We start from the raw sequence: 17,004 nt of genomic DNA on the forward strand, positions 1-17,004 counted from the left end.
CATTAGGAGGAGGGCAGCATGCCACAGGACCATACTTGGTGTAAGGACAGCTTAAGTGCTTGGAAATGGTCAGACATCGGTGCTTTGGGGTCCACACTGGAGTTGTGGCAAGTGAGATCGGTTTGTCTTCTAGTCGGGTGAGGACATTCACAGATGGCACCTTTTATAAAGTGCCCTGTATTTTGCTTATTTGGGGTGCCATCTTGTTAACACTGCAGGTTGTGATGTTTTAATCACTGACCTGCATTGACTCCAGCCCCCCCGGGGGGCTTCTCTTGACATGAAGCCTCAATGACATGTGCCCCCCCCCCCCCCCCCTTGTCTTCTGCAGGTACAACAAGCTGAGTCGCAATGTCCGAGACCTGGCAGTCAAGATCCAAGATCTGAATGAGAAAGACCCCTTCAGAGTGACCTGCACCCAGCAGCTACTGGAGAAACTGTAAGTGCATAGAGGGCACACGCGTGGGTGTTCGTGTTTGGGAAGGTCGCACGTTTGCTCATTCCTGGCGAGGGGTAGCTGTAAGCAGAGCCGCTCGCTGTGCTCTGACACCGGAACGCCACTAATAACTGGCAGCAGGCGGTGCAATGGGATAGGAGAGCGGAAGCGGCTAAACTTAGCCTGCATGTGAGCCACTTCAGTGTCTGTGCCTGCTGGCCTCCTGCTTGGCACTCCTTGGGGGTTCACATCTGTTTGATGGCAGCTGGCCTTGCACTCACCTGAAAGGTGAGAATGGTCTTGGCACCACTGCACACTCTGAGCGCTTCTCCTGTCACTTGGGGACGTTGTGCTATTTATATTGACCTTGTAGGGAAAAAGCCAGTCCATTTGTGGCAGGCACAACACCGGCCGGGTGCGTGTCTCACATTGCAGGCAGACATGACATGACATTTCCGGGCCATCTTTGTTTACGTCTCGTGAATATAGTGCCCAGCTTGTCCCATACAATGCCTAGCTTGACCCGTATGGTGCCTTGCTCAACTCATTGTACTTCTTGCCTTTTTTTTTTTTTTTTTCTGTTTCCTGTCCCCTAGCTATGCTTTGGGCCTGATTCCTACCAAGCAGAGCCTGGCACTCACAGAGAAGGTGACGGCCTCCTCTTTCTGCAGGTACGTCTGTCGCACACCTCTGCTTGCTGTTCACATTTTGCCACTTTACCTAATGGATGCCTGCTTTCTTTCCTTTTCTGTTCAGGAGACGTCTGCCCAGCATCATGGTGAAGCTGAGAATGGCCCAGAACCTGAAGACCGCCATCACCTTCATCGAACAAGGCCGTATCCTTATGCTCGCGTGGCGTCCGTCCCTGAGGTTTTCTTGGTTTCTGAGTGGCCGCTTGCCTGCTGGCCGCGGAGGACGTAGAGGCGCCGCTGTTCTGGCAGGCTGGCTGTCGTCCTGAGGCTAATCAGGGAAAACATTTTAATCCAATCAGCAATGTTTTCACATGACAGTCATGCAGTGCGGTTGCCATGGCGCTTGGGTGAAGCCGTCCATCATGCGCACCTCGAGGTGCTTGCGTGTGGCGTCAACTGGCTGACTGTGGTTTAATGGCAGGTCTGCAGCTTAATAGTCAGGAGCCTCTTTAATAATTGAGTAATTGAAGAGCCGGCCTGATCTCCATGGGTGTGTGTCGATGGAGTAACTGGGGTGAGACGCACCTGCATGCGAGGCCGCGGTCCGTCTCGATGGCTTCAGTGGCTTTCTGCATTGCATTATTGAGGCACTGTGCCCACGGAGGCAGATAAAAGTGAGTCGGCATCGTGAGAAAGGAGGACAAAAAGGAAAAGAAATGGAGGTTAAAAGATGCGAGAGAAAGTGAAGGGGGGGGAGCCGGTGCTGTGAGGAAGTCCTTCAGGGTGGCATTCGGCTGCACTCGGGGGCTCATGGACACTCCAGCTGAGCGACTCTACAGAAGGCCGGGAGGGAGCTGTAGAGGTAATTGAAGGCTGAGTGAGGCGTCCTGCGGGTGCTGCCGGTGACCACAGGGACACGAGCTGGGCAGCTTGGGGTGTTGTCCTGCTGGGACCCAGAGACGGCTACAGGGACCCGAGGGCACAGAAGGTTGGCCGAACTGTCGGGTGTCTCTACTGGGGGGTAAGCTAAGGAGACCCCCGCTTTTATTAAAACTGTATGTTTGAAGGGTGGATACCCGCCTGTGTTTTAACCTCCACTGTCGCTGTTTTTTTTTTTTTTATTGGACCGACTATTTGAACGTTTTTGAACTTTTGCCTGTTTGTGCGCCTAACCCTTGCTTTGTGCGAGTGTCATCTTCCTTGCGTAGGTTATTGGCGGTAGCGGGTTCAAGGGGCTCCCAAGATGGAGCCGACTCACACTGTCCCCCTGTGCTCTCCTGAGCTCCTTAACTTTGGGTCTCAGATGTGCGTGTCGGGCCAGAGATCATCACGGACCCCGCCTTCCTAGTCAGCAGGTGAGTGACGAGTAACGCCAGACCAGTTTTGATCTGAAAGCCACAGGGGTTGGTCACCCTTAGCCGCCCTCCTCCTCCCAGTCAGTATGAATCATCTTGTAATGAAGAGTAGTCGGGTGAGCCCATTAACTGCTAAGCCACCAGTACCAGGCAGTATTTGGGTCTCACAATGATGAGGGTGTCCTGGGACAGGCGGCCTTGTGCTCTCATTAGTTGTTAAAATTGACCTGTATTTGGGAAGTGAAGGGCAGGACCTGTTTATTCAGACTTGCTTCAGTACTCCAGGATTTGTGTTTGGACCCCTCTGGACAGCAGCAAGTGGTCAGGTGAGAGTGGCTGACCTGTGGTGGAGATGGGTGATGGCGGAGCAAACGGCGATCAGGCCTTGTGCCATTTTGTAGGCCAGTGTGTACGGTAAGTGTGATGGCCGCTCTGTGACACATCCTCTTGAGGTGCCTCCAGGACATTCTTACTATTTTATTTTTTGATAAACGCCAATCGAAGCAGCTGCTTGTTAACTACAGTTGGGCCTGTTTGCTGTGTGCCACTTGTGCCCTGACCCTCTTCAACTCTCTAGTGGCAAACGCCATCCTTTATATGGGAACCATCAAGACTGTGTGTCTCTTTTCCTGTTTTAGGAACCTTGAAGACTTCATCACTTGGGTGGACTCGTCCAAGATCAAGCGTCACGTGATGGAGTACAATGAGCTGGTAAATGCCATGGGAGAGGTGGCCGTGGGCAAGGGGGGTGTCTTTCTGTTGCTAACTGGCACTTTCGTCTCTCCTTGCAGCGTGATGACTTTGACCTTGCCTCCTGAGGTTGGCCCGCCGGCAGCATCTCACCATGGTTTGCCCACCTGGGTGTGGATCTTCTCCCCCCCTTTTTTTTTCTTTTTTTATAAAGCCAGAAGCCGTTAAGTGCAGAGACCTCAACCTGTCTGGGGTGGCAGACACACAAGTTTTTAATTTAACAGAAGGAAACAGAACTAAAGATGGCTGACCTACTCCTTGGTGTGGTTGATACCCCACCCCACCCTTGCCTTCTATGTCCCTCACACTGAGGTTGTAACCTCTGGCACACCTGTGTGCCCACAGTATCGAGCAAGTCAGTCTTCAGCGATATGGCACCCACAGGGGCACATTGTCTCTGGTAGAGGGGGCCTGACAACAAAGCCAAAAGCAACGCCGCACAAACCCATGGGTGTTCATAGCCACCAGAAGCGCACGTAGACGATGAGCATCACGAAGAAGACGGCTACCGCTGCAAGCTTGGCGTACGTAGAGCGTGTATTCAGGTACTTGGCATCGGTCCGGTACTTCTTGGATAGACTGGACAAGTTGCTGGCCTTCGAATCCAAAGCTGCAAAACACAAAGACCAAATTTCAGAGAGGGCTCGGGGTGGGTTTCATTCTAAGTTGTGGTCGTCTTCCAAGATGTGAGAGGACCTCAGCCTGTAACTGGTAGCGAGTCAAACAAAGAGCCCACTGCCATGAGCAGCCTGGAAAAGTTGCCACAAAGTGAATGGCACTCCAAGTTGGTATAGAAAGGCAGAAGGGGGGTACGTCTTCGTCTCGGTGTGTAAATAGTCTGATGTTTCACCTTGTAAAATAGTTTTAATAAAACTGAAATGCCATTACTGGTGTCAGCAAGCAAAAGATGAGTCATGGCATGGCTGCCTGGAGGGTCTTTGTACAGGAATGGCACAAATCCCAGTAGTGCCAAGGCTCAAGATGAGGTAACTGCCAGGCTGTGGGACCCAGGGGTGCTGGCCACGTCTCTCATTGTCCCTCAAGTGACTCACTTTTAGTCTGCCACTCTCATCCCAACTCCACTGTTTCTGTTGTCATGCCAGGGCTGGAGGGCATTGAGGTGTGCCGACAATAGTGAAGTCTGTGCAGAAGTTAAATGTTATGCTGCCAAACGAGCTGGGCCACCTACGTAACTGCATCTGTCGGCAACTTGGGAGCAGGTGTGGCACTTGTGGGCAGAGCCACTTTCAGACACGCGGTGACGCTCCTGCTGATAGTGTGACTCATAAGCAAGCAGCAGCCGCCATTGCTAGTGGGCACAGGCACAATCAGTCTGTCCTGCCCCTGCTCTGCTCAGGCTTTTCTGAAGGGCACCGGCAGACATGGTGACACAGCACTTGACTCAAAAGTCTGACTGTCTGGCACCCAAATCACTGAGGTGTTTCAACTGAAGGCAGGGTGCCTTACCTAGACGGGGGGGGGCACTGCACCTGCCACCTCCGGTCAGCATCTTAGACTTTGGGGTACACCCTTCTGTTTATGAAAGATGAGCACAGAGAAGCCGCAGCTCAGTCCAAATCTAAGTGGGAAGACCTGCTCGTTTTGTTCTCCTTAATCTGTACCCCTGTGCCTCTGCCAGGCTCTGCATTCAGCGCCAGTGTTGGGGGGCAATATGTTAAAAGTAGTCTGATTGCCTTTTAAAGAGTAACCTAACGCCACACTTACTATACTGAAGTAAAATGACTACCTGGCTCTCCGTGCAGACGTCATTCTTTATTTTACTGTCACCATTTTACTTTTAAAACACTCCGTTTAGAAATATGGGAACAAAGGGCTTTATTTATTCCACCACCCCAATGGTGCCCACCTGGACTACCACTCTGAGGAGACAGAAGTGGAGTAAGAGAGCGGGCGTCCACGCCGGACTAAAGAACTCCCCGCACATGGCAGCTGTGCCCAGTGTACAGGATCGACAAGCTGAGACAGAGGATTTCACCCCCAGGATGACCAGCTGTGCCTCTTTTCACATTGAAATCTGAACGCCAACATCCCCAATGCAGCTACTGAGTTTGGGGACTGGACTGTCTAAATCTGGTAAGGACAAAGGTGGCACAGTGTGCCAATGTATGCTGTATAAATAATGCTTGGGGCACAGCTGAACAATACGGCTCTCGGCACTTTGAATTGATAAGCCTGAAGTGCCAACCTCCTTATCTGCAGAGGGAACTTACAGTCGTGTTCCTCACCGCAGTTTACATCCCATCGCCAAGCTGGCATTGACCAAACTGCTACCAACCATCTGCAAAATACTCAGCCAGCCACAACAAACACGAGGAGCCTTAAGAAAGCACAACTCCCACGGGGGGGGGGAACTCGGCCTGGACCTCCGGGAGCAGGAAGACCCTCCAGCGTATCATCGAAACGGCTCGCTGCAGCAGAAAAGCAAAGAACATCTGGAAAGATCCAACCCACCTGGCCAGGGCCTCTGCTCTGTTGGGCCCTTGAGCAAGACCCTTAGCCTGCAATTGCTGAGCACTCCGAGTAGTGAGAAAAGCGCTATATAAATGCAAAGAATTATTATTATAGTGCCCAGGGGCAGGCCCACACTAGCAGCCATCACTGCCCCTTTCTACACAGTGGCACCACTGCTTGACCTGAGCTGGTGCTTCAGTCGCAGTGTAACTTTCACGGGGGCTTCATTTATTATACCCAAGTTAATATCTGGAACTGTCCAGGGTGCCTACTGTGCCCTCCTAGTTTATCATCTGCTCTTACAAACTTATCAGCTATAGCTTTGCTCCAAACGATATTGCAACTTGCGGTGTTACTATGGGGGGGGACACAGTGTCATCTGCCCTTCTTCATGAAGACGTTGCCCGCCGGGGTTGGCAATAACGTGCACACGTGTGAAAGTAAACTGAACTAAAGTGATAACTAAATGTGTAATCCTGCATGTGCTGAGGGAATCTGCCCAGTTTTGGGGCACAGCACCATTGAGCAAATGTGGTGAATGGGCGTGCCAGTCCTTGGTGAGGCTAAGTGGCTCAGCCATGCAGAAGAGTTTGCTGGGAGAAATCACAAACCTGAAAGTAAAAGGCGTCTGTTCAACCCAGCCTTGTGAACCCGTGGCGGGCAGTGCCCACACTCAGAAGGTCCACATGTGGCTTTAGAATTCAAGAACAAACGCTGGCCGGTCGAGTGTGCAGACTCTTGTGAATAAGAAGAATAAGCCGCAAAAACGTAACGCGGCATTACGGTTTACAACAAGTGACGTGCTTGGATACTTTTACATAAATAACGAGGAATGTTACCGAGTTACTCCCTAACACGACAGTCATAGCCACCTCTTGTCACTTCAGTGTCCGCTCTCTTTAGAAAGGCATGAGGACAATCAATGACCCTTACAAGGGGCAAGAGCACAAAACGAGGTGTGTGGACGTCTACGAGGAAGACTACTGGAGGGATGAGCCGAGCTGAGCCTGGTCCTTAGCAGCTTGGCCAACAAAGAGCTATGGCACCAGGTAAAATTCATCTCTGGGATACGTAAAGTGCCACCAAACACACTGAAATACCAGCTCTGTGCCAGCCAGCCAGCCAGGAGTGAAGAGGGGTCTCTTCCTATGCGCGTTTTACACTCGACTACATTCAGCTGCGCGTTTGGTTAGCTGATGTGTGGTCTGCCAATGGACGCCATCATCCCTTTACTGCTGGAGGATTCAAAAGGCCGCCACGTCAAGACAACATCGAGCATACAACCCACAGGCTGCCCCAAAATGATCATAAAGCGCTGCTGGCCTTGCTGATAATCCCTAAATATTCTCAGAGGCAAAGGGGAGATCCCAGAAAGCAACCGTATCTATTAGGAGACCAGGCGGATGGTGGCCAGTAAAGACCAGTTAGGTGAATGAAGACATGGAGCAGGGCAGAGCAGTCACTGGGCCATCAGCATGGCCTTGTTTTGGCAGAAAGTGGCAAAGTGTGGTTACTGGGGGCTTGGCAATTAAGACATATGCCAGCTCTCAAAAGGCTATGGATGTGGGGCAGTTAGACCACCACAAGAGCAATGGGTTCAGCTGCTAATGCCACAGAGAACAGCGGGTGATGGTGTTGGCAACTTTAGAAGTGAACTTAAAATGGAGTCCTGTAGGGACGAGTGCAGCATACGCAGCTGTTAAAAATGTGGATAACAAGTTTTTGAAATCCAAACGCGTCAGAGAATTCAGAGCTACTGCCCAGTCAGCACAGAGGCGGGCGTCAGGTTTAGCGCCCTGAAATCAAACTGCACTTAACGAGACGGGGGAGTCCTAATGGGCAGCCATGTCATGCGTGATCTGTCTAATGTGGAGTGTGCGGGAGGACGGCGTCCTCAACATCCAGAGAGTGGCAGTCAGTCAGGTCTCAGGACAAGCCCTGAGGACAGCCTGAAACACGTGGACCTTTCACGACAGAAGAGGCCAACCATCCGGCTTGAAGCAGCACTTGGGGACTTTCAAATTGTGACAAAACATTTCTGAAGTCACACTCTCACGACATGAGTTCCGTCGGGCTCACTGGCCTGCTGCCTAAATTATTCACTTGAAACTTGATAGACCGCCAGTGGACTAGTCGGCTCTTTCCAGTGTGCAAAAATCTGCGAGTCTAAAACGACCTTCACTTCCCAGGAACACGAAGCACGTGAGACCGGGTGCTGTGTGAGTGGCACCGGTCAAACGTAAAGCCCCATCCACGCCAGTCACCTGAGAGCGCCTCTCCTCGCTGCAGGACCTCCTCGATGTTGGCCACCATAATCCTCTGCACGTCCTGCAGATCGCTGTTGATGCTCCCCAGGTTGCGTCGGGCACGGCTGTCAATGTACGACTTCTTGGTCTTCTGAATGTACGTGTCTGCAAAGGAAGCAATCCAGACGCTTAACAACGGGCAGGCGTGCGACGCAAACCACCGCAGCCCTCCGAGGATGCGCATCGACTCACCGAACTCGATGAAGGAGTACGGCCGGGACACCGTGGACACCTTCTTCCCGTGCTGCTCGTCGAACTCGGCCTGCAGGTCCTCGAGATAGGCGAATGCCAGTTTCTTGGCGAAGCTCGCCTCGCAGAGCACCAGGTAGCAGACCCCTTTCTCGATGGCGTAGCTGAAAGACAGACAAGAGACAGCGACACGGCGTCACTGGGAGCGGCCGGCGCTCGCGAAGCCGGCGACCGTGCGGGGCCGGGGGCCACTTACTGGAAGGTGACGGGCCCGGCTTCCAGCGTGCACCGGGTGGGCGAGTGCTCGTTGAGCTTACGGAAGAGCTGCTTGGCCTGGTTTTGGTACTGCTGGAGGTCGCGGCCGGACTGCAAGAGAAAGAAAGAGCAGCGCGTCAGCACCACAGGGAACACAAAACAGGCAGGCAGCCGGCAAACCACACCGCCCCACCAAGCGCACCTGTTCGTCCTCCTGCATGGACGCGGCGAGCGGCAGTCCGTCCGCAATCCTAGCGATCATTGTCAGCAGAACCATAGTGATGGAGCACAGTGACACACAGCGTACCGGAGAGCAGCCGAGTAACGGAAAGCCTGCGGGTCGTCTATGGCGGCCGGAAGTCCAAGATGAGGCGCCCAGGTGAGCTTAGCGCGCCCTCTTGTGGTGCGGCGGGCGGCCTGCGCGCTGTGATTCTAAGGCAGGAGATCTTCAGTTCTGGTCCTGGGTATGTGTGTTTCATTCCAAGCAGTTTTGTGTTTAGAAGGCACGCCTAGCAGATAATGAAACGTGTTCTTTTAATGATATGATGCATTGGTGCTTTCATTCTTCCAAGACAAATCTTTGTCACATTTTAGATTTGTCATTTTTGGAGGATAGTATTCCTGTGTTTTGTACTTCTTGGTCTTGTCCTCCTCTGTCATTTCTTTAAAAACCTCGTCTTTACGCCGTTCCCTCCTGATGTTTGTGCTCAGGTTTAAATGTCACCTGTCATTTATCACTGATGGCTGGTTAAGGCAACAGGCAGGCAGGCAGTAAACCCGAAATGCAGCAGTTTACAACTAAAATCGGCGAGTAAGGGCTCAGAATCACAACAGTAGGCCCAAAAACATTCAGCTGTAGTGCTAAATCAATGGGTCCTAACTGACAATCTGGTTAAAGCGCATGGATACGTGTGTGTGAGCCGCACTCACTCTCAGTGGACGACTGAACGGGACAAGAACGATCAGGTGAGCCTCTGTGGACCGTGGGGCACTTACCAGATTCTCATTTTATTGTATTCCCAAGATTAATGTATAGAATATTAACCTCTATTATTACTATTTTGTTATTCTTTTCTTTATTGTATAAATACTGCTCAAAGAAATGAAGGGAACCCTTTTTAATGAGAGTACAGCATCAAGTCAATGAAACTAGTGGGCTGTTGATCTGCTCAGTGAAGTAGCAGAGGGGCTCATCAGTAGGTGCACTGGGGGGGCAAGAAGGAGACGACCCCCAAAACAGGCATGAATGGGTTAACAGCTGGAGGGAGGCCACATTTGGCTCCGGTCAGTGTCACTACTGGTACCATGAGGTCATACCTGGACCCTACAGAGCTGGCACAGGTAGGATGGCACATCAATACGTGGCATTGCCAGAAGGTTTGTGGTGTCTCCCAGCACAGTCTCAAGGGCAGCATGGAGGAGATTCCAGGAGACAGACAGGCAGTTACTCAGGAGAGCTGGACAGAGCCCCTCGTAGAAGGTCCTTAACCCACCAGCAGGACCCACCGGAGGAACAGGATGAGCACCGGCAGGCCACTGGTGTAAATGTCTCTGAGCAAACAATCAGAAACAGACTTCATGAGGGTGGCCTGAGGGCCCGACAATGTCCTGTAGTGGGCACCATGGAGCTCAATTGGCATTTGCCATAGAATACCACAATTGGTGCCCTGTGCTTTTCACAGATGAGAGCAGGTTCACCCTGAGCACATGTGACAGACGTGAAAGGGTCTGGAGAAGCCGTGGAGAACGTTATGGTGACTGTGACATCATTCAACATGACCGGTGTGGTGGGGGGTCAGTGATGTTCAGTCTGGGGAAGAAGGCATATCCATGGAGGGACACACAGACCTCTACAGGCTAGACAACAGCGGGCACCTTGACTGCCATTAGGTATCGGGATGAAATCCTTGGCTCCATTGTCAGAGCCTGTGCCCAGCCAGCCTCATGTGACGAGAAGATGAAGGACTTGACACCATTGACTATCCTCCCCCCCCCTCCCCCCCCCCCCTTTACTCGCCTGACCCCTCTGGGTGGGACGTTATGTTTGGGTCCATCTGACACCTCAGTCTGTGCAGGAGCTCAGTGATGCCCTGGTCCAGATCTGGGAGGAGATGTGGTCTGCAGTCTCTTTAGGACGTTGTCAGGCCTGGGGGGGGGGGGGCATACAAACTACTGAGTACCATTTGGAGTTGCTGCAATGACATTTCACCAAATGGACTCGCCTGCCTCCTCATTAGTTCCCTTTGATTTTTGGGGGTCCTTCTGTTGGTTGATCCTTTTCATTTCCATCCTTTCATTCCTCACACATCACCACATCACTCCAGACCAGTAGAGATGGCCAGCAGGATGTTTTTCCCCATTGAGATCTGATGGTTTTCAAAGTGGTCCTTTCATTTTTTGGAGCAGTTTATTTGTATGGAATTCTTTCATTTAATGTGTGGACCTGGTTCAGCTGCACCATAGTGTCCATGGTAAATCAACAATGGAATATCTGTGTGGTGCCCCCTACCCTACCCTGCCGTACCTCTTATTTTGCTTGATGGTAAATCCAGCGCTGCTCTCGTTCCCCATCTCCTTCACACATCCAGTTTCTTTTCATGCACCTTTGTGTGCAGCGCTGCTGGTCGGACCCCTCGCTGTTTTCGACGTGTTACTCTTTCCTCCACTTCTTTGGTGGTGACACTCAAGACCCCTTTTTTCACCTTTCTCCAGCCGGAGTGTATTCTGTGTTTTACTTCTAGTTGAATATCTTCACCCTCTTAAGCTTTTCTTCCTGGCAGTTAACTTTGCCATCTTGCCCTTTTCCGCTACTAATCTTCAGGTCCCTGTCCTCCCCAGGGGCCTCATGCATAACGCCATGTGTAGAACTCACACTATAACATGGCGTAAGCACAAAAGCGGGAATGTGCCTACGCACAGAAAAATCCAGATGCAGGAATCTGTACGTACGCAAACTTCCACGTTCTTCCGCTACATAAATCCCGATCAGCGTGAAAAGTAACGCACATGCACACGCCTTCTGTCCCGCCCCAACTCCTCCCAGAATTACGCCTCTTTGAATATGCAAATCAATATAAATAGCCTTCTGGGAAAAGCACGGGGGAAAATATAAGAATTTCAGCGAATACCAAATGGAGGCAAAGGAAAAACGTACTATTTGTTGGTTTAAACAGTGGTATAATCAACAAAAGGAAGTTGATCGAGTGACAGAGTGTCGGAAAAACTCGAAAGCTCAAGTTCACAACGTCGCACAGTGACCGAAATAAAAAAGAAATCACATATCAAAGTCAGCGTGAAAAGGCGAGTCGTAGCCCACCGTCTGAGTGTCATATGAAAGCTTATTAGGGTACAAACAAAAAACATAGGCACACAGTGGGGAAAAAAGACACGAAATGTCAACTTTAATCTCGAAATTTCCACTTTAATCACATAGTTTATTTTGTCATTAAAGTAGAACATCATAAACTTCATCTTAAAATCGTTTATTTTACTAGTTTCTCAAATCCCATCGTAACTAAAGTAGGACGTTAAATGCTTTGTTCTGTATTTGATCTTCTATGTGCTCTATGTGTGTGAATCACTACCTGCTTCTTAAACTGACTTTCTCTTTCTCCGACAGGACACAGAATCCATTACATTCGTGATATTACAGCTCTCTGAATAATTAAAATACTGAGATGTATACGTGATATCTTGTTCATGATGATAGGAATGAAAGCATGTTATTAAACATGGGAACACGGTGGCGCAGTGATTGTTCATGTCTCATGCAAGAGGATTGCTGTGCCGTGCGCGACCTTCGATGAAATAATTTATCACAGCAGTAGTCTCTTTCAAACGTACTAACCTCCAATTCCTGTCCTTACTTTTCTTTCTCCAATCGCCACACAATCAGCTCTGTAATAGACGTTAAGCCATCTGTAAGCTTAGAACGGCGATTCTTCAAAACGTTTAAGGAACATTGAAATATCTTCGTAGTACATGTTTAATTATTCTATCCGTCTATCCTTCCAGTGTCGCGTCAGCACCAGCAAGAATACAACGCAATGCAGGAACAATCCCTGAACTAGCTAGCGCTGCGGCACCGTGTCCTCACATGTTTAATTATTAACAATACAGATTATTTAAATGAAGTTAAAGTTTTATCTGTATAATATAATCAACATATTTTGCTGCATTTCATCTTTAAATGATATCGCCATCATATGTAAATACGCGCTTTATAAAGTGGCGCAGGTTGTGTAATATTATAACTGTAGTGCAAGTTCACAGTGAGGTGATTGTACTTATAAGTCCAGACAGTTCTACAAGGAGCACTTGATGGACTGATTTAGTGCGTTTAGAGTTCTTGGGATGAAACTTTTTCTAAACCGCGAAGTCCGTACTAGGAAGTCTCTGAAGCGTTTTGCTGTAGCTGAGTCAGCGTCTGCTTCATGCTGTATTCCTGATAATTCTCTTTCCGATCAGCTGCTGCTGTGATTCCCCACTCAGACACAGTGATATAAATACTCCGAGTGGTGCAGTGAGAGTAATATGGAAAAAGATGATCTGCTGTGGCAACACCTAACGGGAGCAGCTGACAGAAGAAGAAGAAGATGCATTGAGAGTAACAACGCTAAAGCAGTTCTGGTATTTGGAATACTATGGCTATTCCCTGGACCATTATATTGCAGCAGGTTCATTACAATCAGATGCATTACACTAATAAACAATATGCAGTTAGTTTCAGTGTATTTATAAAGCCGCGTCAGGAATGTGGAGCTAAGAAAGACCACACAGGAACAGTAGCACTGCTTTGACGCTGGGTGCCGCCAGTCTGCAAAACCGAGCGGAGAAATTGCGTACGCCAGGGTATGAGGTACCGTGGAAATGTACATGGCTTTACGCCAAGTTTAGGTTTTATACATCGTGATTTGAGCGTGGAAACGTTCATACGCAACATTTCTGTGTGTACGCACCATTTATACATGAGGCCCCAGGTCTTCTCCTTCCCACCATATTCTTACCACACGATCTCATCTGCACACAGCCTGACCTGCCATTGCTGTAGCGCTAACATCCGTAATTACGCTAAAGAGACATGTGTGGGCCTACCAATGTAACCAAATCCATCGGTTATTCCTCCACTGCTTCTCCCCCCTACATATTCGGAACTCTCTCTACATTTCTCTTCTCTGTCAGTGCCCCACCTAACTGAGCCCCCTGGCACGGACAGCCACAGCATGGCACCTCATAACTCAGCCCAGGTTCCTGCCCCTACCGGAGAACATGCTCTACAATGAAGCACACGTACAGTAGGTGGGTCAAAAACATTTATTGCAAGGAACAGAGAGCAGCCGGCTCCAAGGCACATAAAGTCAGATCCACCCGCAGCACTGAGAGTCCCTAAACAGACAGTCCAAGCCCACACCCCTGCTGTGCCCTCCAGGGTGTCATTGAGGCCCCAGAGTTTCCTGGATCTTAGCCTGAACAAGCCTAGCATCCTCCTCGGAGCAGGGAGCCAGGGGGAGGCGTGCAGGGCCAAGGGGCAGGCCAGACAGCAGACACATCAGACGCTTGCTGAGGGACAGGTTGAAACCTGCAAAAGACACAGAGCGGCCATGTCTGGTACTGTGCTTGACGGCCGAGAGGAGCGGGCAGAAGGCCGGGATACTCACCATGCTGCATGGCGAAACCCATAACATCCTGAACTTTAAACTGCAAGGAAACAAAGAAAGAAAAAGGTAAGAGAAGAGAAGAGCAGGAGACAAGGAGCCCAGGCGGTCATGTTTCTCTCTGGTGTACCTGGAGGATCTGGGCGCCGGCAAGGTCTCCCTTTGCAAACGTATCCAGGATCTCATTAAAAGTCGTTCCCAAGTAGTTGTAGGTGCTGCAGATCAGAAGACAGCGACACAGTTTAACACGAGGTCATCTGGACCCACCAACAAGGTGTCAGACCATACATAAGAGAGACCAATAAATGATGCAAGGTCTACCTGCCAATGGCACCATGTGCCCCCAGGGCCAGGCCAGCCAAAAGTTGCTGAAAGACAAATCAAATCATTTGGAAGGATACAGTGGACCTCCCTGGGCCCGGTCTATTGCTTTACACCACGTGGGTCATCTGCCTACCTCATCCACTCCATAAAGCATGGGCCAAGACTTTGGGCTCTTGTAGACACATAAGCCAAAGTCCAGCAAGTCCTTGTCACTGAACTTGAGGCCCTGGAATGAGGGAATGGACTTCTGTATTCCATCCAGGACGCTGGCGGCCGGAACTGCACAAAAATGGGACAAGAAGGTCGGAGGGCAGGTCGGCTTATGCGGGCCAGAAATGCACAGAAACGAACGTCTTTACAGTTTGTCAAAGGTGGCAAAGCCTTACGCGAGGGGGCAGAAGGCGTCCCCAGCTCACCAACTCTTTGCAGCTTTCATTTGGTTTAAATACGCACCGACTGGCATATTCGTGTTTTTATTCACACTTGTGTTTCAGAGTTTGTACTGTAATTGATAAGCAGAGCACTATGACAGCTTAAGGAAAGTTACAGCCTACAAAGATGAAAGCAAAGCTCGGCAGGAACTCACTGTGGACTCCAGTCAGGGCTGGCAGGTGGTAATAGTAGAAGGGCAGATGGGGGGCTGCGGAAGTCACTTCTTTCAGAAACTGCACCAGGCAATCTGGCAGGGGAGGAAGAAATTGGCATGTGAAGTTCAAAACCACAGCAGCGGGCATTCTAGAAGGCAGCAGGACTCACCTCGGCTAGACGGCTTGAAGAAGGACGGGGCAATTAATGAAATTCCATCAGCCCCAATCTCGGCAGCGTGTCTGGCCTGCGGCACAAGTGATGAGCTTCTGTTACGGTCGTTATAACCATCAAGACCACTGCTAAGGAAATGACAAAGCCTGCAGCACCTGCCCCCCCCTAACACATTACAAGTCCCCTTTTTTTACATCTTCTTCTTCTTATAGTCATTCTAATGTGTGCTCAGGCCATAATGTGTGTATATTTATTTATTGATGTATTTAATGAGCTCCTCTAAAAAGCCAGATTTCCCCCTGGGGACAAATACAATTGTGCCTATCATTTAAAAGGACTATACACAAGCCATGAACGTCACCCTAACAAATGAGCGGAGCAAACCTTCATATCCACCCCAACAAGACTGAAACATGGTAAATGGAGGGTAAAAACATAGCTAGAGAATTCTCACTAGGGGGCACCGTCTGCACACAAATGACCAAAGCAAATCTTCCCATTGAACTTCCCTATCTGGGCCACATTAAGCAGACTCAGCAGAATGACTAACTTCTTGAGACTCACCAGCTCCTTTGAATCCGAGACGCTCAAGCATCCGACGTGGATGATCACCTGCTCCAACCTGACAAGACCAGCACAGACCCCTGGGTCACTCCTTTGTACACTTGACCCACCATTCCACATCCCCTCAGGACTCATCCTCCTTACTTATTTTTGCTTTGGCGACACCATTCTGCCGCCAGTGCCTTCCTCTCGTTCACGCTGAGCGACATTCCTTCTCCGGTGCTCCCATTCACTGCCAAAGACCAGGGGCAACGCTTTAGGGATCAGTGACTGCAGCAAAGCAGCACAACAGGCGAAGAACTTACCGAAAACGTGCTTGATGCCTTGCTTGTTCACCAGATAGTCCACATATGGGCCGATCACAGACACGTCCACCTCCCTTAAAATAAAAGCGGCATTTTGAGCTAAGGGCAGAACGGTAGACGGCGAGGCAACTCGTCAGAAGCTGCTTACCCATGAGGGGTGAGTGGGGTAAAGGTAGCTGCAACCAGACCCGTCAATGGTCGTTTCACGGAGGAAGTCATCTGAGAGAACAGAGCACACACGGGCAGGGCAGTCATATGTTTGTCCAGATCCCTCTGCTTAACTTAACCCAACCCGTAATCCCTGTATCGATGTGTCCTCCCCGTGTGCCCCACAGCAGATCCAGGATCGAATCGCTCTCCTAAGGACTGCACACCGTCTTACCTTTCCGTCGTTCCTCGCGGGTTCTGTCTCAGTCACTTAGAGCCGACAGCTCGGTCAGATGACCCTTTTTTCAGCTGAGTGACCAGATGCATTGTGGGAAATGTAGTTCGGTACTAATAGCGAACGCCGAGGGCGGAGGAGTCCGTTAGTGCGCCTTAGCTTCTTGCTGCACGTTACTCCTCTGCACACTTTAATCGGTTGTGCAAACAGCCCACGCACGCAGCATGATTAGCTGCCACAGAGGCGTGGGGCACTACATTGCGATACACTTGCGCTGCAGCTCAGTTACTTAAACGGAGTTATTGAAAGGCTGCTGCAACGTGTATCTGCAAAGGCAAACTAGACAACACCAGCCACGAGTATCCGTCCGTATTCACTTTTTAATTTACACTTTAACCGTGTTGGCTTAAAAGGCGGGCCAGAGCTGACAACTACGGCAAGAGCGACGCGGAACCGAATGATCGCAACTTTGGATTGGTGCATCCCTCTGTGAGAGCCCGCCCAGCTGCCCGGGTTTTGACTTCAATGGCCTTCCTTCCCGCCAGTCTCCGTCCTAGTTTGATGCGATACGCTGATCTTCTTGAAATAAAGACCAATTGCCGAAAAAAGAGCGTGTTTGAC

The 17,004-nt window shown here is 50.2% G+C and overlaps 4 protein-coding genes across 4 annotated transcripts in view; 1 reads left to right on the plus strand and 3 right to left on the minus strand.

Annotated features, from left to right (window-relative positions):
* Nucleotides 1-4,079, plus strand: part of imp3 (IMP U3 small nucleolar ribonucleoprotein 3) — a 23,506-nt gene extending 19,427 nt beyond the window's left edge. Inside the window, exons 2-7 of the mRNA XM_028810697.2 lie at nt 332-439; nt 1,033-1,107; nt 1,193-1,272; nt 2,372-2,423; nt 3,062-3,134; nt 3,215-4,079. Coding sequence (XP_028666530.2) covers nt 332-439; nt 1,033-1,107; nt 1,193-1,272; nt 2,372-2,423; nt 3,062-3,134; nt 3,215-3,241 — 415 coding nt within the window. The 3' untranslated portion in view covers nt 3,242-4,079. The remainder of the gene's footprint in view (nt 1-331; nt 440-1,032; nt 1,108-1,192; nt 1,273-2,371; nt 2,424-3,061; nt 3,135-3,214) is intronic.
* The window catches only part of LOC114658628 (putative C->U-editing enzyme APOBEC-4), a 131,474-nt gene that overhangs the window by 36,013 nt on the left and 78,457 nt on the right, over nt 1-17,004 (minus strand). The window lies entirely within an intron of this gene.
* LOC114658669 (vesicle-trafficking protein SEC22b) lies at nt 3,332-8,764 on the minus strand. The gene is made up of 5 exons (XM_028810696.2): nt 8,598-8,764; nt 8,397-8,506; nt 8,144-8,304; nt 7,910-8,056; nt 3,332-3,783 (listed from the first exon to the last, which is right to left on the minus strand). Exons 1-5 carry the CDS (start codon nt 8,670-8,672, stop codon nt 3,629-3,631), a joined length of 648 nt encoding a protein of 215 aa, XP_028666529.1. The 5' UTR covers nt 8,673-8,764; the 3' UTR covers nt 3,332-3,628.
* npl (N-acetylneuraminate pyruvate lyase (dihydrodipicolinate synthase)) lies at nt 13,700-16,824 on the minus strand. Its single transcript, XM_028810698.2, has 12 exons — nt 16,384-16,824; nt 16,150-16,220; nt 16,002-16,075; nt 15,841-15,928; nt 15,697-15,754; nt 15,130-15,205; nt 14,960-15,052; nt 14,507-14,652; nt 14,371-14,417; nt 14,180-14,264; nt 14,053-14,092; nt 13,700-13,973 (listed from the first exon to the last, which is right to left on the minus strand). Exons 2-12 carry the CDS (start codon nt 16,218-16,220, stop codon nt 13,828-13,830), a joined length of 924 nt encoding a protein of 307 aa, XP_028666531.1. The 5' UTR covers nt 16,384-16,824; the 3' UTR covers nt 13,700-13,827.

This window comes from Erpetoichthys calabaricus, chromosome 10 (assembly GCF_900747795.2).
Source record: "Erpetoichthys calabaricus chromosome 10, fErpCal1.3, whole genome shotgun sequence".
NCBI classification, from domain to species: domain Eukaryota; kingdom Metazoa; phylum Chordata; class Cladistia; order Polypteriformes; family Polypteridae; genus Erpetoichthys; species Erpetoichthys calabaricus.